We start from the raw sequence: 27,764 nt of genomic DNA on the forward strand, positions 1-27,764 counted from the left end.
CTTCCCCTGGCTAGAGTGGTGGGTTCTGCCTTGCTTAGGCGCATACCCTAGCCAACCAGAAAACCCATATCTAACAATACCACAGCACTCTAGCTATCAATCTTCTTCCACTGCATTCAGCACAATATATTACGGTAACAATTACAACTTTATAAACCTTCTCTAATTTTTTTCTACTTAAATGTTAACCAATTTTAAACCTACATTTGGATAATGGCCTCGGGGAATTCTTTAAACTTAACTCCTCCTCAACAATTTGTCCAGTCTTCTGGGAAAAATTATCTAAATTGGCAAGAATGGAAAAAATATGTTTTTAACAATATTTCTGCACCTGATGTGGATTTTTACCTGAGAAAAAGAAAAAATATATTTTAGACTTGCTAAGACCAATGGGTTAGAGAAATTACAACCGCATAGCAAAGAAAGCACAACAGCCAGGCCACGGTGATGTGTTTGCGAATGCAATGGACGATTTAGATATATATTACGCTCCTACAATATGAGTAGGTATAGACAAGTACAAGTTTTACCACAGAAAAGAGTTGAAAGAAGAAACTGTGGAAATATGCCTCAGCCTTAAAGAATTTAGCTTTAACATGCCAGTTTGGACAATTACATGACAAGCTAATGAGGGACCAAATTGTCCTGCACGCTGCCAATTTATCAGTACATGACAATCTGTGGGCAAAAGGGGAGGCTCTGCATCAAGAACTAATTGAAATTGTGAAACAGGCTGAACTGATAGAAAGGTGCGCCAAAGCTGTTTTAGCTGACAACCAGAACAGTAAGGAAAGTGAGGGTGTACCTGAGAGTAAAGATGTGGTATATAAAATCAAGACAATTAAAAAAACTGGATTTACTCACAAAAAGGTGAAGAAAGCACATCAACCTAAAACCAACTTTGGGAAGAATCAGTCGGATTATATTTCTGACTTGAGTTATAGTTGTGACTTTGCTAGTCACCCAGAGAAGGACAAAAAATGGCCAGTCCGAAATCAGAAGTGTTCAGGTTGTGGCATAATTGGTAATTTCCAAAAGGTATGCAGAAGGAAAGGAAGCAAGAACGCTGCAATAGAATTAATATAAGATGAAACAGGCTCAGAGTAGCAATACACGGATATTGAGGACACGAATATGTGTGTTTTGGGAGTGGATAGCTCTCAGGAAGTGTCAGAGGTTCAAAATGACAGGAAGAAACCCAAATGTGATGTGACCATTGGGGGAGTGGTAATTACTGTTATTGCAGAGTCGTCATACACCATTGTTAAAGAGAGTGTCTGGGACAAATAATGTAAGCTAACACTGGGTGAACAATTAGAATTACCCGATATTTCTCACAAAAGCTTTACAGGTGAACCGATTATTCTTTTAGGATATATGAAGTTATTGTTCAGGTTAAAAAAACATGAAGCAGAATGTAAACTTCATGTTTCAAAAATGGTCCATCTGTGTTAGGGTGGTGGGACCAAGAAGATTTAGATATTAACTTAAAATCTATCAGTCCGAAGCCTGTTATGGTTGCGCAAGAAGTGTCAGATAGGGATGTGCAAATTCTGAATGAGGATCCTGAGGTCTTCTCAGGCAGTATAAGGGAACTCAAAGGCTTCCAGCACAAAATCATCCTGAAAGAAGGTGCCATTCTTGTGTTCATAAGGCAAGAAATATTCCCAGGACTATAAGGGAGGAAGTGTCCAAAGAATTAGAGAAACTGCAGAACTGCAGAGGGCTGGAATAGCTGAAGCTGTAGAATCATCAGGCTGGGTTGCTCTACTGGTTATGGCACAACAGGCCAATGGCAAACTCAAGTTATACCTCCACCTTAGGGACCTCAATAGGAATATTTTGCTGGACCAGTTTCCCCTCCCTAGGATAAATGAAATGTTATTGATCATCAAAGGCATCAAGTGGTTCACTACCATAAACTTAACTTCAGCGTACCATCAGGTACCCTTACATCCTGATAGTCATAGGTTAATGGCGATCATCATACATTTTGGGTACCTTTTGGTCTAGCGTTCGTTGCTGTGATGTTTCAGCCACTCATGTTCAAGTTGTTAAAGCATATGAAAAAAGTAATATTTTTCCAAGATGATATCCTGGGAATGGGAAAAACTAAATATGAACATGATGCCATACTTAAAGAGGTTCTTGACATATTAAAGAGAAATGATCTGACTGTTGAGTACGCAAAATGTAAATTTGCAAACAATTCTGCTACCTATTTGGGGCATGAGAAGTTGGAAGGGGGTGAAACCAAAGGCTTCTCTGGTGGAAGCAATAAAAATACCCTGCACATTCCAACAAGGAAAGAGTTGGAGCCTTATTGATAATGGCTACATGTTATTCCAAGCATGTGGACATTTTTTCAAGCAAAGCATTCCCCCATTAGGCTTCTTTTAAAAAATAAATGTGAATTCTTATGGTCAGAGGAATGTCAGGAAGCCTTTTCTGTAACCAAAAATGGATGTGTGAAGGTTGGCCTGACAAGAGAAAAATTCATGAAAATCAAAGGCTGTACTGGGAATTAAGGAACAAACTTTCGAAGTAGGATGGCAAAGTGTTATGGAATGGGAGAATAACTCCCCCAGAAAGCCTAAAGGATAAAATACTGAGTTTACGTCATAGAGGGCATTTGGGTATTATGAAAAAAAAAAAAAAAGAGTTAATAATTTGTATTGGTGGCCTGGTCTATATTTGGCTATTGAGAAAAAGGTCAGAGTATGTGTATTGTGCAATAAGTCTGAGAAAACTTTGGTAATATTCAAGCCCCCTTTGTCTCCCATCAAATGCCCAGAAATGCTGTGGGAGTCAGTCAGTTTAAACATCATGGGTCCTGTTCCAGGTGAGGGGGGGCAAGAATGTCATTGTATTACTTTACCATTTTACTAAGCGGCCTAAAATTGAAGTGGCATCTAGAGTGGGTGCTCATAACGTGGTGAGATTCCTTGATAGAGTGTTCTTAACAGAAGGATTATATAAAGTAGTTTTAACTGATAATGGACCTCAACTCACTTCTGAGGAGTTTAAGTCTTATTTAAAGAGAAATGGTAATGCATACAATATCACTTCCATATATCATTGCGCAGGAAATTGTGCAGCAGAAAACTTCAACGGGGTACTGAAGAATGTGGTGGTTAGCCAAAGAAGCTAAATTGCCCTACGTTAAGGAAGTATAGAGGACAGTGTGGACGTACAGAATTACACCATGTAGACCCACAGGGTTTAGTTTGTTTGAAGTTATGAAAGGTAGGACACCTTTCTTGAAGAACAATGTTGGATGTCTGTTCAAATCTAGAAAGAGTGAATGGACACCATCAAAGGTGAAGGAACAATTGTCTAAGGCACAAAAAGTGTACAAAAATTATTATGATAAGCCACATAATTGTAAACATGTAGGTGAGCAAGAAGGTGAATTAATAAGAGTTAGAAAACCTGGTGTGCATATGAAAAGTAATGGAAAGTACTTACCACTATTAAGAGTTGATAAGGTATTATGCAATTCTGTCTTGCTGGATGGTGGAAAGGTGTAGCATCTTAGTGTTTCCTTATATAAGTGGAGAGAAAAGAGAGGTTGAAGAAAGCAAGACGGCTACTTCAAAAAGAACAGACTGGCTATAGGATTCGAAAGGTCAGAAAGCAGCCAGTGGGGTGATGGTGGTTGATGGGTTAACAAATGGAAAAATGTGGACCAGAGTGTGCAAAGAGAAGAGCAACTAGCTGATGTATGTGAAGGTGACCGACCTTCTACCTCCAGGCATGACCCTGAGGTAAAACTGGGAGACCTGTAAATTTGAGAGATTATGTGTTCAGGTATTATTTAAGTTTAACGTGCAATATCTTACATTCTTAAAAATGTAATTGGTGTATACTACCTTCGTGTGCATTTTTTGCATATCAATTAGTTTTATTGCTATAAATGTTTTGTTTCTTTCTGTAGCATGTTATTTAGAGAAATGTAGTGAGTCATTTACTATGTTATTCTTTAACTATGTATGTATTTATTTTTCCTTGTAGTTTTCGTTTTAGGTTCCTTGTGACCATATCTTCTGTTATTTTTGAATGGAAGGATGTGTTGCGATGTGAAATCGTATATGTATGTCCCTGCCGTCACCCTGTAACTACTTAGGTGACGACAGGTCAATAACATATTATGATGTAAGATAGAATGTAGAGAAATGTGAGTTCTGGCTGTACAGTTGTATAGATGAAGGCACAAGTTCTCTTCTCGCCGTTGTGTTGGGGCCTTTCTGCTAAAACTTCATGATAAATCTACAATCGGTACACGTCGTTACTACAATAACACGGATAACCTGTCATATGTCGCCAACAGAGAACAGGGAAATTAATGCCTCTTTTAAAAAATAACTGCCACTGTGGGGCAATGCCATTTTGTAAGAGAAAGTAGAAATTGGAGACCTATCCTACCATATGTGCACCCAAGCCCCATTGGCATTCATCCTTAAATTGTTTACAAAATACTAAGGGTGTGCCTGCACACTAAACTCCCACGTAAAGTTGTTTTTACGAACGAGAAAGTCCAAATAATTACTTGTTTATACAAAAACATAATATGCCCAGCCACAAACATAGGGAATGGAGCAAGTCCGAGTGGAGCGAAGAGCACAACGCGTCCAGGGTCTCTGCTTTTCGGCGCAGCAGTCCCAGTGTTGAGGTCTCCTCGTGAAACACCGGCTCGTTTGTTCTCCGGCCTCCTGACCCCAATAACAGCGGGCAGCAGAGCCCGCCCCCGGTGGGAGGGAGCGGGAAGAGGCGCTCGTCATCGGCAGGGAGGCTCCGGGGAGCGCTGCAGCGGGGTCACAGGCAAGACACATGAAATGGCGGCGCGCCGCCCCCTGGCAGCCCGGCCCCTTCCCTCAGGACGCGGCACTCCCTCCCGCATCCATTGGTCGGCTGGCAGCGGGAGACGGTGAGCCAGTCACGGGGCTCTTGTGACTGAACTTGGGCGAGCTGGTGCGAGAGATCCCGGTGCCGTGTCCGGACGTTACTCCTTTGCCTGACTCGCCGGGTGTTCCTGGGAGCACAAGCCGCTGCTCGCCCACTGCGGCCTCCCGGCCACTGCGGTCCGCTGCCTCCCATTGTTTCCTTCTTGGGCTGAGGCTCCCTCCCGCCGCCTCCAACTCAGCAGAGAGCTGCCCGGGTCGAGAGCACGAGCACTTTTTGGAGTTCACGCACACAGTAGTCTCTGTAACTCGCCGAGGACAGAACCCACAAAGAAAAGCGGCCCCTGCTCCCGGTCACGCTGCTGTGAATGGGAGGACAGAGCCATTTACCAGCCCCGCCTTCTGCGCGACAGGTTCCTCGCCTTCCCTGACTGGACTACATAGAGCAAGAGCCTCTGTCTGAAGACCACAGTCCCATGGGCAAGGGTTATTTGTGCATCGTTCACCTGCTCCCGAGTGCCGCGGGTACTGTTTGCTGGGATCTACACGCGTTTCCTACTGGAGCAGCTGGGTGTTGAGGGCTCCTTGGCTCGGCTATCCAGTGCCATCTGAACACTGGCGCGCGTCTCACAGGAAGATTATGTAAACAATATAGTACTGGAAAGGAGCCCTGCATTGCAGGGTGAACTGGAAAGAAAACGTGCAAACCCAGGTAAAATCGTGAGATTATCGTGTAAGAAAATGAGTAGACGATCAGGACCCTAATTAAGGGAGAGGCAGCACGCTGGGGAGGGACTGGCTACGAGTATTAGAGGCTACACTGCCTGAAGCGGGAGGGCAAAGGTCAGTGGCAACTCTCCTTTTAAGTGCTAGTCTTTCTTGACTGCTGCTGGTTGTTTGTGATCCTGAACTTGAAAGTGAGGAGTCTCCTCCTGGATAGTCCACCTTGTTGTGTTTTACATCCTGAAATATATATACATATCACTTACAGCCCTGCCTTTTACTGTGGAAGATAACCAAAAGAACCTGAATGTATAGAAAAAATCGGGACGGGGTACTTATTTCACCTTATTTATTGGCAGCCAATGTATTTCGATAAGCAATGATGTAGATAAGGATATTGGCGCTAGGTTATAGGGTTGCCACCTTTCTTAGAAAACATACTGAAATTTGTTTACCGTTTTAATATTCTGGAACAGCCAAGAGCTGGTAGCTGAAATATTTTGTGCAAAAGTGAGGATTATTTTTATAGAATAGCAATTGTCAATTATTTCGTTGTATGCGCTTATAATCATTCTCATGAGTCAGCCAGCCAATAAACCCGTTTTAAGTGATCTCTTTATGTCTTTCATGTTTTAGTTTGATTCAGAATAGGGGGGGGGGACCAGAAGTCATTGCCTTTCGTAGTAATTTTACCTGCCAATACTTAAAAATACAGGCCATGCTGTTTAAAAAAAAAAAGTAGTGATGGCACATGCTGATGGACTGGTTGACTAAACCGAAAAGTGAGCTGTAGTAATGAGGATCAAAACACCTAAGGTAAAATTAGCAGGAAGGCGGACAGTTGACGTACAATGAAACAGACATATATATGCACATTTATTGATGGACTTTTGTGTTGGGTGATGATGCTTGTTTTCATTCAAGTAGCTGGAAATGATGGTCTGCAACTTATGTAAAGACCTGAAGTGAGATGCATACTCAGGGGACTCCTGGAAGTGGATAATAGTGGAGGGGAGATCCTATAAGAAAAAAATCATGCAGTCTAAACATCGTTAATCCAGGGATATGCGCTCGATAACTCGAAGTACAAGATCGCTATCTTGTGGAGAGGCAGCCAGTTGATGGCCGTAGGCTGGGGGTACAGATCTGCTTTCGGTGACTGTATAAAAGCTCTAATAGGTAATTGGGACCTTTTATTCAACATGGAACAACTTGTATTTATTTTAAGTGGTGGCACCAGAAATGGATGTCTGTATTATTGGGGACCAGATCACATTAATTGCTTGTGGGTAGAGAATAAAACACTACACATAGTCTGTCGATTTTTAATCGGATGTAACAATTATAAATGGCCAGTGGCTAAAGAAGATCACAACTGCTGGTTAATTAAAATATCAATAAAAACAATTGCAGCCAACAGTGTAACAATAGGGAACATGGAGCCAATCATGTTGCATAGTTGGAAGTCAATAAATACTGTTATTTTACTAATCTAAAGATGGTAGCCAGGCACACGGGCGCTCTCCTCAGTGGATCAGGGTAATCAAATCTAAACCACAATCTGGTGCTCTAGGCCAAGAGTTGGCCACCTTACAACCCATAATTAACCCAAAAGGGGGTTTAAAACCGTCAATGAATGCCCTGAGCACTCAACTTAACACAGATTGTCCAAATAGAATTGATGTTGTTTCTGTTGTTCTTGATTTGATCCACAAGTACTTCGAGTCCGTATTTCTTTACATCATTTTGTGCACAGAGGTAAAGCTTATTGTTCATCGCAAAGGATACTCAAAATAGCCAACACACATTTCGTCATAATGGCAAAACACCTCCAACTTCCTCAAGGGTAAAAATAATAAATAGCCACGCATCAGATATTAATTGGAAGCAGTTGTATACTTTCGCCCACCAATAGATGCCAAAAGTGCAGATTTACTTTTGTGACATATTGCAATAACATCTCCAGAATAAATGTGAATAAATCTTGACTGTAACTCAATCTTGTCTCTTAGTAAAAAGATCAATGGAAACTTTTGGACTACTCTGTGATGACAAATATTTGTTGACATATCACTCCAAGATACCCTTGCTTATATACTCTCCCCAAACTACATACAAACTAAAGTTCCCACCGGGTAGACCTATAGTTTCTGGTATTGGGTGCCTGACTGAAAGGTTATCACAATATATGGATATATTTTACAGCCATTTGTTAAGGAAATCCCTTCACATATACAAGATACAAAGCATATCCTTAACATTCTGAGTGATGTTGTGTGGGAACCAAGAATGTTATTGGTGACTATGGATGTGGTTTCTCTTTATAATAATATTTCACATGATAGTTGCATTAGTGCATTGAAACACTTTCTTAACACTGTCGATTTGAATTCTTGGAACATACAGAAATGTTAATTGAAATAACTAATTCAATTTTGGAGACTAATGTAATCCTGTTCAACATGGTACAGACAGCTAAGAGGCATGGCAATGGGTTCCAGGACATTCCTTATACTGTTATTTGCCCCCTAGCCATTGTTGCTTGATTGGTTGGTGCCAGTGTGAGAGTTAAGGTGGCCTACTATCCTTTCCTCGCCTACTGTGCCAACTCTTATTACTAATGAGCAAACATTTTGTAGGGCTGCGGTCCCCCCGCTGCATGTGTCACCACAGAACTAAGTGAGTTCAGTCTGCAAGTCAGTTTTTGAGTGTTCTGTCCCACAGCAGAGGGTGTAGGCCATATACACAGTATAGTTCTCAGATGACCGGGTGGTGGGTGAAGGCATGGATGTGAGCTTGGCAGATGTTCTGAAAAAGAAGAAGGTGGTGACAGATAAAACAGTGCACCTTTAAGGCACACCTGGGGCGGAGCAATGGGAACAACATGTCTTAATTGCCTGCTCACCTTCTTGGGCACCTTTGCCTTAAACTTGTGCCCAAGATGAATAAACGGGCAATTAACAGTCATCATTGTCCCTACATACGGGCACTTAAACGTATTTCATACTATCAGATGAATGCTGAAATTGCCTTACCCAATAGAGTTTGATGGTGGGTGTCTGGGCAGGTGGAGCAGTTGTGGTTGTCTGCATATTTGCCGAGTGGTATCATGTCATGCATAATACCGTGAATCAATCCTGTTTTTTTGGGGGTGGGGGGGTAAACAACACTTCGGCTTGGCTTCCTATTTTTCTTCTGCCAATAGAAAGTATATGTATGCAAGACTGGGTGTATAAAATGCTGTTGGCTAGAAAGCTTTGACAGGGCTTGGTGTATCACACATTGTATAGCGCCACTTGGCATGTATGTGGGATAGAGTGTCTCATGAGAATGGGAACCATCAGTCTTTCTGTTAGTATAATGCTGGGCATTAACCACGGTCAGTTACACTTCTCCTGTCCACTGCATGGAGCAATAATTCTTAAGGATGATACATTGTAGTTATAAGGCCAAACTATAGTTTGCATCCACAGTGTTAGGCTGGCAATTTACACTTGCCATGCTTCTCGTCTGTGTTGGGGGAATACGCTCCAATTAAGTAAGAGGAGACATGCTCTTCATATGATCCGATGAAATGATATAGAGCAAACACAAGTCTGCCACCACAACTTATGTCACTGCCTCACTGAAGTAAGTACACTGGCTCTTCTTGTTCTTTCCTTAAAAGTTTATTTCCAGTTATAATGTACAGACAGAGATACATGAGCTTGCCATCCCCAAACCGGCACAACTCTGACCTTTCATATGAAAACATTCCAATCCCCAGTCACAGCCTGCCCCAACATTCCACTGCCCCAACATTCCACTGCCCCTGATGTCATAACATTCTTCTTTTACATACAAACCAATACACCACTACACATCCCCTTCCCTTAAAAAAAAACACCAAAAAACAAGACAAAAATAAAATAATAATATGTATATAAATAAATATATATATTTTTATTTAATCACACACAAAATTTTCTAATACCTTAGGTTTTCTCAAAACCCTGCCGAAACAACTTTTCTTCACTTCACCACAAACTACATTTTTATTCTGTTCACGCTCATTCACATTACATTCAAATTCTCCCATATTAATACGAGTCTGGACACCTTCCTGACAGCCCCTAGCTCCCAATTCCCCAATAACTCTAGAATCTTTGTTACCATCAATATCACACTCCAACCACCAATATTTGTTATTATTACCTTCCAGCAAATCATACTGCACAAATTGTTGTTTGCAAGGCTTAGCAATAGCAACGCGACTCATGTGACATACACTGCCATCATCCAAAATGACAGTATTTCTCATCACTTTCTTAATTCTTATAGGCTCGCCAAACTTGCTCTCACCTTTAGCCACTTTCCTTACGGATTTCACTCTCACCCAATCTCCCACATTCAAATGTGCTTCTTTAGTGCCATATTTATTATTAAAATATTCCTTGTTCTTTTCTTGTGAATTCTTTATGCACTTTCTTACATGTTCCTTGCTCCAAAGTACTTGTCTGCTTCTTTGCACCCAACCAGGGTTAATCTTCGAAAATGGAATTCTACCTCGCATTATATCAAACGGACTTTGACCTATTGTCTCATGAGGTGTCACTCTATAAGCCCATAACATTTTCCTTAACTCAGAATCTATATTACTTTTGTTTCCATGCTTTGCAATTTGAATGATGCCGTTGAAAATCCTATTTATACGTTCCACTACAGCATTCCCCCTGGGATGATATAAAGCTGTAAACCTTTGTTCAATACCAGTCATTTTAGCAAAAGTTTTCATTTCCTCAGATTTAAATTGAACACCATTGTCCGTCAATAAAATTCTGGGAAATCCTTCCCTCAAAAATATTTCCTCCAAAAAATTAATCACTGCCTTGGTATCAATTTTTTGTAACACAGAAAATTCAATCCACCTTGAAAACAAATCAACTAAAACCACAATAAACTTTGAAGTCCCATCATGCCACGTAATAGGACCCATAATGTCTAAAGCAACTTCTTCCCATGGTATATTAGGACAACTTGAAGAAGAAATTGGTGGGTTAAGTGTCTTTTGAGATTTGTCACTATTCTCACACTCCATGCAGTCACGTACATATCTCTCAATTTCTACATACATTTTTGGCCACCAATAAAGTACTTTAATTCCTCTTTTGGTGCGAGATATTCCTGAATGACCTTCATGTCCAATAGCAATAAGTTTATTTCTAATACCACAGGGGGGAATAATCTTCCCACCTCTACACACAAAATCACCTTCAATGCTCAATTCATCTCTCACTTCCCAAAAAGCTCTTAACATATCACTGCTTTTGACTTTCTTGTCATTATACCAACCGAACATCACTTTGTTTTTAACTTCTTTCAACACTTCGTCTTTCTCATACTCCATGATCCATTCTTCTTTTTGCAATGAGCTTAAAGTATTCTCATCAAACACACCAGCTACACACCAGTCATTCCATGGATGTTGATCCAACTCTCTTAAAGGTAAGGACATTCTACTTAAAAAATCTGCAGTAACATTTTTTACCCCAGGAACATACTGCACTTCATATAAGAAATCTTGTAGTCTCATAGATAGTCTAGCTATTCTCGCAGATGCTCTACATAAACCTTCTGTAGTTAACAATTTAGTAAGAGGCTTATGGTCAGTCTGTATGATTCATTTTTGCCCCCAAACAAATTTCCGAAAGTGTTCTAATGCCCATACACATGCCAAAGTTTCTCTCTCTATTACAGAGTATTTTTCCTCTGTGGGAGACAAAGAACGGGATGCAAATGCAACCACATATTCTTTACCCCCATTGTCACATTGTGTTAATACACTACCAAGACCCTTACCACTCGCATCCGTAGTGATAATAGAACAAGCTTTTGGATCGTACCCATGCAACATTGGAGCACTCACAATTGCATTCTTAATTTCCTGAAAAGCCTTCTGACAACTTACATTCCATTCAAATTTCACTTTGTTTTTTAGTAACAGTCTCATTTGGTAGGTTTTAGCTGAAAAAAATTCTACAAATTTCGAATAAAACTCGGCTAGACCTAAAAAGGATCTCAAATCATCTTTAGATGTGGGGCATGGGGCATTCTTAATAGCTTCCACCAACTTTTTTTTAGGTCTTATGCCTTCATGATCAATCTCATGTCCTAAATACGTTACTTTTCTCTGTGCAAATCTACATTTACTGATCTCTGCGGTCAAACCTTTTTCTTGTAAGATGTTCAAAACATTCCTCAATTCCTTATCATGATGTTTCTTGCTACTTCCCATAACTAAAATATCATCCTGAAAGAATGTAACATTAGGCAGATGTCCAAATAACTGCGCCATCAACCTTTGAAAGACGGCAGCCGCCGACGCCAAACCAAATGGCATACGTTTGAAACGAAAACAACCCCAAGGTGTACAAAAAGTTGTAAGATGTCTGCTATGATAGTCCAACCTAACCTGGTGGTAAGCAGACGACAAGTCCAAAGTGGAAAACCATTTAGCATCTCTTGTGGCAGACAACATCTCATCAATACGAGGCAAAGGAAACTGATCTACTATGATATTATTGTTCAAACCTCTCAAATCCACACACAAACGCACTTTGCCATTAGCTTTACGCGCAACAACCAAAGGTGAAACCCACTCAGAAGCTTCAACTGGTTCTATAATCTGTGAATTTTGTAACCTGTCCAACTCTTTTTTTACCTCTTCCCTGACAATAAACGGAATATTCCGTACCTTATGAATTTTTGGTTTGGCATCCTTTTTGAGTCTAATCTGATGTATAAAGCCTTTCAGTTGACCTACTTGCCCATTGAACACTCCTGGAAACTCTTGTGTGACCCATTTCTTTGTGTCTTCTTCATCACACATTACTAAGACTTGCTCTACACTGTTAGGATCAAGCACAATATGCAGTTTCTTTTGGTCTTTCCAGCCTAATACCGACGGACCATCCTTAGCCACATATAATTTACATACGGCTTGTCTTTGCTTAAATTTGAATACCAGCACTCTAAAACCAATAATATCTATTCTATCACCAGTGTAACTTTCAGGCGAAATGTCAGAGGTTTCTAAATGTTCCCCTAAACTATGTACAAAATGCTTTTGCCATGTGCATTCTGAAACAATACTGTATGGGGAACCAGAGTCTGCTGCCACCTGCAACATAACTCCCCCAAATGATATCCAACACAAGGGTTTGTTTGACGTTTGTCCTGAAATGTTCAAAACCACAGTTTTGTGACCCCTCAGTTTATAATTTACGTCTTCATCACTGTCATCAGAACAGTCTTCCACCACTTCCTTAATGCAGGCCACTTTACTGTTCACCTTCTTCAGTTGTTTCTTCCTGCACACCCTAGCAAAATGGCCTACAATTCCACATTCCAAACACTTAGCATTTTTAGCTGGACACCCATCAAATTTTGCAGAATGAAAGGAACTCCTGCAACAGAAACACTCATTTCTGGATCGATCAGGCATGTTAGATTTTTGATTTTTTGCAAAAGTTTGATTTTTCTCTTTTTTAAAGTCATTATCCCGCTTATCCATGGACCATTTGTTGTGCTTGCGATCACTAACTTTGGCAACAACTTCTTAGAAGTTCTTATCCTGTGCCAAAGTGATTTTCGCACATCTTTCGGATAATTCTGCTTTCTTTACTAAAGCAATAATATCCTTTAGACTGGATTCGCCTTCAATCCACAACCTCTCTTGAATAGATTTGTTTTTAGTATACCTTACAATCTGGTCCCGTACCAGTTCATCATGTAGACCAGCAAACCTACATGAGCTAGCTAAATGTTTTAAAGCAGAAACGTAGCTCTCTATGTCCTCATGTTTCTCTTGTTTCCTGTGGAAAAATGCGTGACGAGTAACCGCAATGCAAACAGCAGGAGAAAAATGATCATTTAAATCCAAAATAGCACTTTGAAACACATCTTCATCGCCTCTATCGTGTTTTTGTAGTTGATTGTAAATACGAAGACCTTCAGGGCCTAAACAGTGCATTAAGATCCTTTTTTTTCTTTCAGCAGAGATTAAATCATTGCAATCTTCTAAGTTTGCGATGTAATTCAAAAAATATTCCTTCCACTCCTTCCGTTGTACAGCTGGTTCACCAGGAGACGCTAAAAATTCCTTTGGTGTACTCAACTGCAAAGAAAGCGACGTCCCTGTACCAGAAGAATCTCCACTCGAAGACATGGTGTACTAAAAATTATAGCTGTAAAATATAACTCTTTAGCTTACTTCTTCAGCAAGACATGTATCTCTGTTATAATAATTTCTGTTAGTTTTCCTTTGTGCCGGATAAACTTCAGCAATGAAGTTGCTAAAAAATGAAGAATAGTAAAAATAATACCATGTACTTGGTACTAATTAACATTAAAAGGGTGCTGTTCCTGCTCCCATCTAACTTCCAGCGCAAGAACCAGCACGTTCACAAGACATTGTTATTAAGCATTATGTTGTCCAGGCAACCAGTAACCAAGCGGGGGTGCACGCGAGGACCGAGGCGATGAAAAATCTAACGTTTGAGCAGTACACACGCGCCTCAAACAAAGTAAACAAACGGCAACTGTATTAGAGAAAGAGAAAAATAAAAAAAAAATAAAAAAAAAAACTTCCCTCACTTGCTTAAAATAAGTTGCCTTTAACAAAGCAGGTCCGAAAATAGCTGCTCTCCAATCCTCAGTCTGATGTCTGTAGCGTTGCCTTCCAATAATTGCAGTTTTCTCAGTCCAATGCTTGCTGCTTTACGATCCTGCTCGTCGCCATGTGAAGTAAGTACACTGGCTCTTCTTGTTCTTTCCTTAAAAGTTTATTTCCAGTTATAATGTACAGACAGAGATACATGAGCTTGCCATCCTCAAACCGGCACAACTCTGACCTTTCATATGAAAACATTGCAATCCCCAGTCACAGCCTGCCCCAACATTCCACTGCCCCAACATTCCACTGCCCCTGATGTCATAGCATTCTTCTTTTACATACAAACCAATACATCACTACACTCACCCTTTCAACTAACCAAATAACAAACCCCCGTTCTCACCTTTACCTTCCGCCAAGGCCTGCCACCATTTTCAATATTTTTTGCTCCTCCCAAAAATGCTTTAAATCATTCATTTTCCTTCATTCCACTGTTGGAAAAGACAACCAAAGATTTCACTCCGCACTCTCGATCTAACTCCCTCTTGGCTTAACTCCCTTTCTTCATTAAAAGCCACGAACGTGTGGGTACTCTACTTTACTCCAGGTACACAACATCCATAAGTATCATTTTATTCTCAGTCAAGCGTCTCTTAACACACTTATGAGGATGACGCACAAACCACCTTTGTCATCCTGGTGCCCGGCTTCCGTTTAGCTAATGGGTGTCAGCCACTGTATGGCTGTCTACATACCCATGCTTACTCATACTCCTCAGTAAAAAATACTCACTTTCCTGCATTCGGTTTGCCCTATGCCCGGCCACATTCAATCAATGTATCCTCTGGCACATTAACTAACTATCTCTTCATTTTTTTCAACATTGGCATGGTTTTCAGTTCCACAATGCATGACACGACTTCTGCTTCAAGAAATTCGGTACTCAGCATAGGAATCCCGACCTAAAGAAAAAAATACCTCTCCGTTGTAATCTGGTGGTCGTTATTGGGCCAAGTTCGTGCTGTATAAAAGTCGAAGAAAAAATAATTCTTCTGACCTATGAGTACTTTGTTTAAGGTTACTTGAATCCCTCTTTTTCCTGCTAAAGAACTATAGTCTGTTTCACCCATAACCCTCTACCTATTCCTAGGTCAGTTACTTAATGTAAATATGTATTGCACTCCGTGTTCCCACTGCTGTTGTCTTGCGCCAAACTAGTCCCCAAACTACGAATGTCTTTGTATGAAGTCTCCCAAATTGAAATAGGTTAAGTGCATGTTGTCCGTCCGCTGTGAAGCATTTCGCTTAAAGATTGCCACCATCTCTAAAGAATACGACTCTTTAGATGTCACAGTTTGTGGGTAAGGAAGGCCTACTGGACGGATTATTTAGGGTGCTCTTCGGATGACCTGTTCGAAGTGACTAGAGAGTTTCAGTACCCGGCTGACCCGGGACTTGGAAAAATCACTTTACTTGTTCACAAAGGCCTTGGCTGATGAACTGTGAACATCGAGCTAGTTTATATTTCACGATGCTTATGATGACGCAATGCTAGACATTTCCATAGACTGTGTTTGTGATGGTGAGGAGTTTACAGGTGATTTGTTTTAGCGGGAGTGTGATGGGCCCTACTGGACTACCATTTCTTCCCCGGCAGGTGTCAGTGCTGTCTGGCATTAAAAGACCTGAACATAGAGTTTTCCATACAAGGTATGCTTGTATGTATGCAGCTTGTGGACGAAATTCTTAGGCGGGGTACTGAAATGCAGCTCACGAATCGATCAGTATTGTGAATGGATATGCAGTTTATTGGTTGCAGGAACTAACGATGTCCGCATTACCTTTCGGTATCTAAGTGGCTGTTTCCTCGCTGTTAATGTTTGATATTCGAAGTACTAACTACTCATGGAAAGCCTTGCTTCAGTGAAGAGACTTCCATCTGGGAATGGAAGATTATTCTCCAACGGACGTAGGAGAGCTGTGTTACAGAGCAACCCTAAATTGTGTTTTTTACTAAACCTGTACATTGTGTTATTTATTCTTCCCCTCACAATTGTAAGCCACGATGCCCTGTTCTGCCTTGGAAGCTTGGTTTGATTTTAAAGCCCAGTTCGGCGCAGATGGCTAGTGAAATTTGATAGCGCAGAGTCCGAAGAGACGAGAAATCCAATGCCTCCACTTTCAAGTCCGAGCTGAGTGCCCTCAAGTAAAAGACCTTTAATCAAATCTCAGCGAGGCGAAGACAATAGCACATCCATGCCAGTGTTAAAAGGCTCCTCTTCAAACTAGGTCGTGGCATAAGCGTCCGCAACCGATGACCCTCCCACAACTAAACACCCGTGCTTTGTTGCACGTCCTTTGATGGCCCTGTTGCTGTCTCCACCAGAGCAGGCAAAAGAAAAACTGAAAATTACATCAGCCAGAGGGCTCGAAACTGTTGCGGACTCCCAGGTTTACGGATCTTCTGTGTGCAGCGTGCACGCATCACAGTAACCTGTGGCTCAGGGCATGGGTGCATTCCTTTCTTCACATGTGTACAAAACCTAACGCAGCTCGCAGGGACTCTGCGTAGGAGGAGTCTGAGTGATGAAGGGCTCTGAAGAAAGGAGGAGTGAAAGGGGAGTCGCCAGGGAGCCTTTTGTCTGGCCAGCTGGTGCATGGCCCGGCAGCATCCTTCAAAACTGACATGTTTATAATGTTTTTTGATCTCGTTGCACATCCTTGCATCTTTACAAATGGCTTTTTATTTCTGAACACAGAGACGATGCACTATTTCTGTTTTTACTTTAATTTCTTCCCCTCCCGAGTGGGTGTCGATTCATGGGAGGAAAGAGTAGGGGGAAAGAATATATGCGCCGTGTAACCAACAGGGGTCCTTACAAGAACTGAGCTTACATTGAAAGTTGGTTGCCCTCATTAATTTAAGGAGTGGCATTTGTAGCGAGACGAAAATCAGAATCCCCACCCACATCTTCTGTAAGATGGAGACTCTCATGGGACCCTAGCCCAAGGCCAGTTTATATGAACCAGGTAAGAGGCTGCTTTAGGCTGTTGTCTTTTGAATTGCAGTATTTAGGTGAGTGTCGATTGCGTTTTTGTCCTTGTATTTCCCTAAATATGTTATGCACATTGTGTATTCTGTTTGTGTCTGTTGTTATTGAATAACCTCACCTAGAGGTGGCAGAGCTGCACGTTATATATGTAGTAAACAATGGAGTAAAAAAGTGACAGCCTTGCACAAGTAATCCTCCAACTTTGTGGGATTTTTAGCATGTTTTTCGATATACAACGATCTCTTAACCGTTTCGAGTGTCCCTGGAGGATGGGCATTTCGAGGGCTGGTCTATCTAAGTAAAGAGGTCAAATATTTGTGGTAAATAAAGACTGCTTTGAGGGTAGAAAGTCCAGTTGAAGTTCAAGAGAGACATTTTGCTTACTTGCAAGGCGAAGGTGAATCCAGAGACGGTGGCACCCTCCAAATGAGGGTGAGTTGAGAGGGGCATATACACTTCGGTATACAAGGTGAAGCTAGTGTTACCATGAGGAAACATTTGCCTGCATCTTTTATATGCGTCTGTTCCCTTGGGTAAGTGATGATGCCAGGTTTGGAGAGAATACAGCTTGGAAAGAAGGTTAGCATCAGAGGTGAATAGTCGGAGAGTTTGGGTCTGCAGATTTAAAAGGGAAACGCGTCTTGACTTAAGGGCTTAATTTGTGCTACTGGTTGCAGGTGGGCCACTTATGCTTGACCACTGGAACATTTTATCAGGAGTTGAGTAAGAGAGAGGCACTAAAGGCATAAATAAGATGGTAGAGAAATAAGGAAAACTGTGACAAACGTGAGAAAGATAGGATGAAAAATAACTTGCAAGAATAAGATAAATTGGCAAGGAGTGTATGATGGTGGATTAAAGAGGCATGGGGTGAAATCAAAACTAGACAGCCTTTGTATTTGGTAATCCTAACATTTACAGCACTGACAACAGGCTTCAGAGTAAAACTTGGGGCCCTGGCACGTGCGCATTTGTTTACAAATTAAGCGCTGTTTTTTGGGTAGATGTGACTGGGTGTATGTGTTGGCGTGGGAGATGGCAGAAGAAGAGGATGACCAGGTGATTGCAGGACTATTGAGCACAGTTCCTGCAGTTGAGATAGCTTGAAAGTTGTAGATATTGCTGTCAGGGGAGACTAGGCTCAGTGGACATGGGATATAGGCTGGGAATACACATCTGTGGGGAGAGGTGTACATCAGGAGCCACTAGGGTGGTCTTGGCTGTGGAAGTCTGATAGTGCAAGGAGTGGGATCTTACTAGCTTTATCATGCATGACAATTCTTGAGGGAAAACCAGCATTCAGGGGTAATGTTAAATGTATTTGTACTACTTTTTGTTAACTGTGGTATCTTTATTATGACGAAATCATTCGACACAACATTATGATACTATGTTACAGTTATCTGTATAGTGCAAAACACCTATACACACCCAAATGCTTAGTCCCTCTGGTCTGGCTGGGACCTATCTGAGCCTCACATCTTAGGTGCCAATGCAGTAAAGGGGCAATAAAGGTGCACAGCATGTACTTCACATTTACTTAAGAGAAACTACGATTGGAGCCAAGCTTTTGACTTTGTTTAATCCCGGTTTATAAAAATTATGCATGCATTGTAAACATGAGTTACAGCGTGCTGGAGTAAAAGCACCATGATGTCACTTACATACTGTCTTACTTGGTCAACCCCCTCACTACTGTTTTTAGGGCTTGTGCCCTGAGTTTATCATAGTTTGTGTAAGTGGTAGTGTAAACGTTCCCTAATTGTCAGAGTGGGAGTAAGTGTATCATATGCCCATGTTGACATACATCATGTCAAAGCTTAAAAGGTGGGAAATCAATGCCTTTGTGGCATTGCTGTAGGTGATGTTAGATACCAAACACTAGCACTTCTTAAATTGAAAAGAGCGAATACCAGCACTTATCAGCAGTGTTGAACTACTATTACCCCCTCATCCATCGTCTTCTCACAGTCCTTATGTATGAGTTTATCTCCATTCATGCAGAATTACCAAACTTGACTATTCCTCCCCAGTCCAAGATGGCACCTATCTAAAGGTAATACAAATACCTCACTTCCTGGGGAGGACTTCCAGTTTCTTTTTTCTGCAGCTGTTTACCATCTTGGCTACAGGTATGTTTTCATTTACTTTCTTTGTTTTCTAGCGGTGTTTCTGTGTTTTATTTTTGTGATCGGGCTCGTGTCTGGGGCATGTGTGATCAAAGGAGATGTCTCGGGCTTGCTGGACAGCCTGTGGTGGCGGCCTTAAGGAGCGTTTTCCATTGATTTTTTTTTTTTTTTTAACTCTTCTGCACTTTTCCTTCTTATGTAATTTAACATTTGGCTGATATGCGTTGGTGCGGGGTGCTTGTTCTCATATTGGACAGTTTTTTTTTTTTGTTTTTTTTTTTGGGGTGTCAGAAGATGCTGGGCGTTCGCCTGACTTTAAAATAGCTTCTCTGTCCAGCTCGTTGAGGGTGGCATTGCTTAGGCTACCAGCCGGCTTTATCAAGAAATGCTTTCCTGTGCCGTGTTGGTCGTGGTTTGTTGTTGCCCTGCAGTTGTTCGCCTTAGGACCATTTGGCTGCTGGTTTGCGGATGATTCCTGCACCTGCATGATTAGTGATGCAGAAGATCTTCTCCTGGTGGCTGGGTTATCTGCTTGGTTAGCTGTGACCTGGATCTACAGGCCATTATTGCTGCTGCATTGGAAGCTGCTTTCGTGCCCAGGAGGGGCCTCTTTCTGCTAAGATTCCTAGGTTGAATCCTTCCGTGGAGGGGGAGGATGTAGGCTTTAGGGGCCGTTTTGTGCAGGGCACTGATTTGGCCAAAATTCTGCAGCATGTGCAGGACAATTTTGGGCTTTGCTGATTCTCCGCAGGCACCGGATGCAGAAGACTGTTTACTCCATATCAGTGTGCTGAGCCTGAATCTTTGCCCTTCCAAATTTCCATTCGCTGTATGCTGACAAATGAATGGAAGGATGTGGGGACGCAGTCCTTCCCTCACTTCTTGTTGAAATTTTATCTTTTAGACCAGTTTAAAGAGTAGTTCCCATCCTAAGTGAAAATTGTTAACATTATGGTTGGGTTGTCTACCCAGTGGGCTGTAGTGTCAGGGGATGCTCTGCCCATTGACTGTTGATAAGAAGGTGGAAGGGGCTGTGAAACGAGCCTGTGTGGCTTCCAACTTTGCGGTCCGTGCTAACATCTATCCTACTTATGATATTCAGTCCTTACTTAAGGACTTCCATTTGTTGGTAGAGAAGGAGCAGGAGGGTGCAGATTATTTTGCCCTTTTAGCTTTGATGGAGCTGTAGGTGCGATTTCTCTCAGACATCACATTTGACAATCTGTGCATCTGAGGCAGCTTAGGACGCTGCTGTTGTGGCCGTCAAAACATCTGGATGCGCTCTTGGAAGGCAGATGCTGCCCAGAAGGCAGTTCTCTTGAAGCTCCCTTTTACTGGTTCCACGTGTTTGGCAGTGATTTGGAGGAGGTGATTAAGAAATCAGAAGAGTATAGAAAGCTGGTTGCCGTGTTTGGCCTGTCGTGACGGGTGGGGGTATTGTTTACAAACAGGCTTTTACTGCTGGGGGCATGGCCCCTCAGCAACAGCCTTTTGAAGCAGGGGGGCACCCCTCCTGCTGACAAATCCTGGTACTCTGCAACTTCTGCATCTGCCCACGGCATGACCCCTCCAGGTTTCGTTCCGTGGGGGGTTGTCTACTGCTCTTTCATGACATTTGGGCTTGTACTGTTCAAGATGCATGGGCCGCACGAGCGAAGATCCAACATAATTTCAACAGCACTCCTTGCCATTTAAAAAAAAAATAAGATTCTTGCTCCTCAAAGAAGTTCGCTGCTGTACTCCAGGGTATTCAGTTGCTGCTCCAAAACAGGGCCATCATTCCGGTACCTCCTGGGGAGATTTTCCATAGTTATTATTCCCTGCTTTTCCTGGTGCAAAAGAGGTCCGGGGAGTTCATCCTGTGCTGGAGCTGAAGGGGGTCAATCAGTATAGCCCTCGTGCCTTTCAAGATGGTGTCTCTTCAGTTGATTCTGTCCCTCTTACAAATGGATGAGTTCTGGCTTTCACCAATCTCTTAGATGTCTACCTCCATGTCACGGTGCATCCTTCTCAACAGAAGTTCCTCTGGTTTGCTGTACAGGGCAACCACTACCGGTTTTGGGTCCTGCCCTTAGGGCTGGCATCTGCACCAAGGGTGTTCATCAAGCTTTTGGTGACATTGATGGGTATTTTACATTCTGAAGAGGTCCAGTTCTTCCCTTATCTGGATGACTGGCTGATTGCCTCCGATGGACTTGGGGGAGGTCTTTGTGTCAGAGGAGCGTTGTGCTTGTCTCCACTTCCATTTGTCCTCTCTCCTTCACCCTTTGGCCTCTGCGAGGACATGGCTTCGCAGTCAGGGGGAGCTGGCCTCCACATTGGCACTTGTCTTTAGGGAGAGGTTGCATCTGTATTCTCTTGTTCACCATCTCCTGAGGCATTGGAAACCGGTGTTTATGGAGTACGAGACTCTGATTTCAGTGACTCCTCAGATCTGAAGGGATCTCCAGTAGTGGTTGGAGCTCGCTCATCTGAGCAGAGGGTTTTCTTGGGTTTCTCTTCCTGCTCGTGTTCTCATGACCAGTGGGGTGGAATGGGGTGCCACTCTTGGGGCTTCAACTGCACAAGGAAAGATAGTCAGCTAGAGGCTCTTCATTCTTCAAATTGGAAGGAGCTGGCAGCAGTCTTGAAGGCCTTTCTGTTTTTCCATCTCCTATTGCAGACTTCGGTGTGTGTGCAGATGGACAATCAGATTGTCTGCTCCATTCTGACTTGGCAGGGCCGAATGTGTCCATCTCTGTTTCTCCTTTCCCGGAGGATTTGTCTTTGGGTCGAATCTCTTCTTCCATCTCTCTCTGCAGTCTGTCTTCTGGGGTGGGAGAATGGGTCTGCCGATAGTCTGTGGCTTCCATTGTCTGTGACGATGTGCCTGGATCTGGTGATCTTTCAGTCCATTCTGGCTCAGTTCGGTCCTCCCTGGGTGGATTTGTTTGCCACTGATAAGAAAGCCCTCCTTCCCTACTTTTGCAGTCTGGTTTCATCCACAAGAGCTTGGGTGGTGGGTGCTCTGGCTGTTCCCTGTCCAAGGAGTCTTCTTTATTGCTTTTCCCCATCCCTCTTCTCGCTCATGTGGTTCAGGACCGGGCAGAGATTCTGTTGATTGCCCCTGCTTGAGCTACGCGCCCTTGGTTCCTTCTATTCTCCATCTGGCTGGCAGGCCCCATTGGATTTTGATGATCCATCTGTCCCCCCTACGTCAGCTGCTTCTTCTGCTGGACACTCTTCGCAGGTTGTGGCTTGCGGTTTGGCACTTAAGCAGCAGTCTGTTTTCAATTGGGTGATGTATCCTCTGATTTTTGCTTATGCTGTTGAGTTCTGTGGGTCCTTCTGCAGAGTAATGTATTTGGGTTATGCATTAAATAGCTTATTTTTGCTACCCTGGTGTGTTCTGTTTAGAGATCGGTTGTGTGGCTTAGGTACGTACTCAAACGTAAGGACTGTGTGGGAAAGACAGACGAGGAGGTAATGCCTGGCTACTCACCAGTAATTTCCATTACTCCGAGTCCATGTCTTCCTTGTCACAGTCCTGACTTATCACCCATCTCTCCCTGTCTTCAACTGATTTCTTTCTAGCCTTTATTATTTCAGGAAGTCCTCCCCAGGAAGTGAGGCATTTGTATTACCATTAGATGGGGGCCTTCTTGGACTGAGGAGGAATATGCATGTTTGGTAATGAGGTTCTGGATGAATGGAGATAAACTCGTACATAAGGAACTGTGACAAGGAAGTCATGGGCATTGTAGTAATTAAAATTATCGGTGAGTAACCTGGCATTAATTGGATAGCAGCTGCATTTGTCAGTAACAAAATTGTACAATGGGCAAGTGAGCACTCGCCTTCTATATGCCCATCTTTAGCATGATGGTATGTTAGGAAGGATGGAAAAACAATGAATAGCCCATATTTGTCCTTTTGAGAGCACTAATTAGAAATATTTTGTGGCAGAAAGGGGGCATCCCATTTCCCAGTTGTCCTGAGGTTTTTTTTTGGGGGGGAAGGGTGAAAGGGGTTAACGGGCATGGATACAAACGTGGGCTAAAATAAGAATTCTCTAGTAATGCGAGAGTTGACATGCGTTTTCTTTACGTTTACTAAGTGTCCGTCCCAATTTAAATTTGGGAAGTTGGCATACGTGGAAGGTGTTGGTGAAAAGGCTGCTAGCATGGATGGTTTCCAGGGTAACTTTTCTCAGGGAGGTGCTGGGGGAGGGGGCGGGGAGGCGGAGGCCTCGGCTGTGCCGGAGCTGCGCTGCTTAGGCCGGTGGTCGGGCGGGTGCCCTGCTGTCACACTGGTCTCTTGGGGGGTGGACTAGCACTGGCCGTGCCGCCTGTTCGCTCCCCTCCCCCCGTGTCTGGTCTGAGTGTGTGCCTCGCATAAACACTGCACATCTGACATGTCCTCCCTCTCGTTCCTCCTTTGCAGCTGGGAACACATCGCTTCCAGTGGACGAAAGCCTCTGACTCCCGCGGAGCACCGGCAACTCTGAATCAAAATATATTCATTTTTTGCGCGGATTGAAAATAAAGGACACGCTCGGCCCCCCTGTGTTTACCGATGAGGATTCTGTTTTTCCGCCACCAGCCTCTCACCCCGGCTTTGCCAATGTGGGCTCTCCCTGCTGGATCGGTCCCGCTGGTCATTTCGACATGAAGTAATGGCGACACGTTGGACGGCCCCGGCGGCGCCCGAGGGAGATGGCGACAGGAGGACGCGGCGCCGCCTGGGGTCCGAGGACGAGGTAAGAGAGCCCGCCCGAGGCGCATTTTAAACATGTAACGGAAAGGGAGAGAGAGAGTGTTTATAGCATTAATGTCCTTCATTGGTTTTGACACCCTCAGGCTGTTCTCCGTCGGGGAGGGGGAGAGGGAGGGGGTGCACGAAAAGGCTTTTGGGAAAAAACGGGGACACGTTGTGAACTTGTTTGTCCTCGTGGGGCTCTCGCGCACACTCCCAGGTTGAATGGAACGTGGTGCACACATATTACAGTGCACTGTTGAAAGCGCCTGTTTCCCCGCCTTCTCCGAGGACAGGCTCTGTTTTTGCGACTCCTACCGGACTCGCAGTCCCCTGCTCTGTGCACCTTGCCTGTCTGCTTCTTGCTTTCTGAGTTAACAAGAATAAAATTAACTCTTCTGCGGTAGGCGTTTTGTTTGTGCCACATGCCTCTCGCCCCAACGCTCTGTTTGATACCACAATCTCATTTTACCCACAGCCTTGTTTTTCCACTTCCACAACTCAGTTTATCGAGGGCATGTGTCTGTAACGTTGATAAGCGCCGGCATCCGCATCAAAATATATATTCTTGCTAATATTTCCTACATGTAGAGTCGGTAGAACGTTATGAAATACACCGCTTCCAGCAACATCTGAAGTGTCAATTTTAAGAAAGTAGCGTTTTCCTTTCATTGCTTGTTGAGGCTCGCATAGAGGCAAAAGCCTGTTTTCTGCATAGCTTTTTTTTTAACACCATTAACATGGCGCGTCGATATTTCAGTACATCAGATGTTCATTAATACAAGAGTCAGTAATATAGGGAATATTTTTATTATGTGTCTTATTTTTCCAGTGAATCAAACCAACTGAGTTTGTTTTAATTAGTATTTCATGTTGTTATGGACCTGCATTCGTCAGCGTTGTTTGACTTAAGTGACTGATTTATTTGAACAAGTGAAATGAATGGTTTAAAATGATAATTTTGAGTGGGTAAAGACAAGAGCCTATTTCGAAAAGTGCGTTTTCTTCAATTTAAATGACAGTCCGCCAGAAAGCATGACAATTTGGCGACTTATTTGGCAAAAGACTGCACATTCAAAATTCAACACCACCTTGTGACTTGGCGGTCAACTATTACTTTTCCGGAAGCACATTAAACAACCATCCCAACTCCGTTTGTCCTCTTTGTTGAGAAATATATGCGATTTTAGCGTCTCCCCTTTTGAACGTTTTCATCGATATAATCTTCGGAACGTGGCAAGTTGAATGCTGACTGCATAACATTCATTCAACTAGCTATTGCAATGGTAGTATTAAATAGTGAGGTTTAAAGTGCATTTTAACTGTTGCGGGCTGTAGTGACACACGGGTCGCCGATCCTGTTTGCGTGTATGCCTATATTATTAACTCGAAGGCATTCGGTAAACGTTTGCTTGTTATTTAAGCCAAAGTGTTCAACCGTTACTATTTTTAGGGACAGTTTCGTCAGTTTTCAGAAAAAGTATTAATCTTTGTATTGGTTCTTTAGTTGCCGCTAAAGAAATGCGACCTTCAATATGGCATTTAATGCAATGTGGGCGTGTCTTTCAGTCGATGGAGCTAGTTTGACCCTCATTTGAACTTGTTTACTATTGGCAGGTATTTAGATTCGTTTTGAATTCTACCCAGCTTTACTATGGAAGCAGTAGAGGTCATTATTTTTCCTGGATTTAATTTTACATGTTGCTGAATATTGTACACCATATTATTGTCAATGTGCTACTTATTTTAAGGTATATTTATTTATCCATGTTGTGTGTTACGGAACTTACATCACTGTAAAACATTTGTCAGTCAAAAAGGTGGCTTTCTTCTTTTGAGTTTTAGGTATGCACATTTTCAATTGACACGTAAAGGAGGCGCATTTCTGTGACGCAGTGTAACAATTCGATCATGGTGTTTTGGAGGCTGGACGGTACAGCGAGAATTTGCTTTATTCATGCAGTAACAATTCTAAGCACCCTTCAAACTGAGGAAGGGTTTGGACCTTTTCATAAGGAGTTCTTTCAAATTTATTTTGAATATCATGCACAGTTTGTAACTTCATCGGATGCCTTTGACAGGAATTGGGTTATATGATCTAGTTGAGGCCCAGGCTTGCTGAATGACCAAGGAACCCCCAGGTCTCGGTTGAAACTACACAGGGCATAAAGAAAGGACAGATTGCTTATTATACATTGAATTAGAGTCCCAGGTAGTCTAATGACTTCACAACAACTTTCTGGTAACAGAAGAGATTTCATATTTATAAGCCGGAGCTCAGCAGAGGTATCTAATGTCTATTTGGCTTGCTGAAATGCACTTTTATGTTTTTGATTGGCTTCTGTTTCTGAAGGGTATTGTTTGGTAGGAGGAGGGCTTAATAAGAATACCTTGACAGAAATTGTCACTTTGTTTTGTTGACATGCCATTGAGGACAGACAGAAGTTGAGATGAAGCTAGCTTTTCACTGAACCTGTGGATCATGTGGAAGCTTGCTAGAAATCTATGCAGGAACATCCTCAGAAGTGTCCAGGGTGGGCACTCCTTGGTGCCTTGTGCCTGCTGTAGATACCTATGCTCCTCAGCAGCTGAAAAATCGAGACGTCGGAGTTCCTTCATCACCTTTGTTCCCACACAACAAGAACAGTGTAGACCCATATGATTAAAACTATCTTTGACAATTATGGTGTTGGCTAAACCTGAAGAAGATATTGATTCGCTCTTGCCTCGTGGAACAGCAGCAGCAACATCATATGCTTCGAGCACATCCAGGCTCGAATTGCCAGAGATCACCTTGACCCAACTACTCTTGGCAGATTAACTAATTTGTGATGGCACTGTGGGGAAGCATAGTGAGCTTTTCACCAACTGTTTGCCCAGAAACATTTTCTCCACCCATACTCTGTATTATATCACTCAGTGTTGCACATCGATTTGCCCTGAGAGGGCCCACTTACTTTCAAAGTATCCATTTATTCTTTCCCCCCGAAATGCTTTCTTATAAATCATGTTCTCATCAAGGACTCGGATCCATCATCTCTTTTAAGACCCTCCTTTCTCCGTCAAAGACATGATTCATGAGATCCTTATAGTTCCTGAACTGTGGGGAAGGCAGTACCTGTATCCCTGTTTTCCTGTATTTTAGCCAGGGCCACTGGAATTATGTGTCAATGAATCACCAAATTATGTGGGAGGGTTAATGAAATTGTGCAGCAAGAAAAGGCAAATTATGCAGCATTATCAGCAATTTTTAATATCATTACACCATTATTTTGTCATTTTTACTCATGGTAATGTCGTCTGGGCAAAGATTCCACTTCCTCAGTACCAGTTTACCACTAAACATATAAAAAACAACCAAAAGATGACCAGTTAACCTTTGCAAAAGGACCTTGCATTACACACATACCCACGTCACGTTTTTAGTACGTTTTGATCTGTTTGAGCTAGAAACAATTTTTTACAGCAGATGATGGATTATGTAACAAATACGGGAAATTCATCATTATGTGAAAAAAGCTGCAGAATCGCATGTTTCCAGCGACCCTGGTCATTGTATCTGAGCTGCACT

At 42.6% G+C, this 27,764-nt stretch overlaps 1 protein-coding gene across 2 annotated transcripts in view; it reads left to right on the forward strand.

Moving 5' to 3' along the window:
- Positions 1-4,723: 4,723 nt before the first annotated feature.
- Positions 4,724-27,764, forward strand: part of ARHGAP21 (Rho GTPase activating protein 21) — a 367,146-nt gene continuing 344,105 nt past the window's right edge. Inside the window, exons 1-2 of one of the 2 annotated variants that reach the window (XM_069211368.1) lie at positions 4,724-5,613; positions 23,882-24,197. In XM_069211368.1, coding sequence (XP_069067469.1) covers positions 24,114-24,197 — 84 coding nt within the window. In that variant the 5' untranslated portion in view covers positions 4,724-5,613; positions 23,882-24,113. The remainder of the gene's footprint in view (positions 5,614-23,881; positions 24,198-27,764) is intronic. The other variant, XM_069211369.1, reaches the window with a different exon arrangement.

The sequence above is a fragment of the Pleurodeles waltl genome, chromosome 10 (genome assembly GCF_031143425.1).
Source record: "Pleurodeles waltl isolate 20211129_DDA chromosome 10, aPleWal1.hap1.20221129, whole genome shotgun sequence".
NCBI lineage: Eukaryota > Metazoa > Chordata > Amphibia > Caudata > Salamandridae > Pleurodeles > Pleurodeles waltl.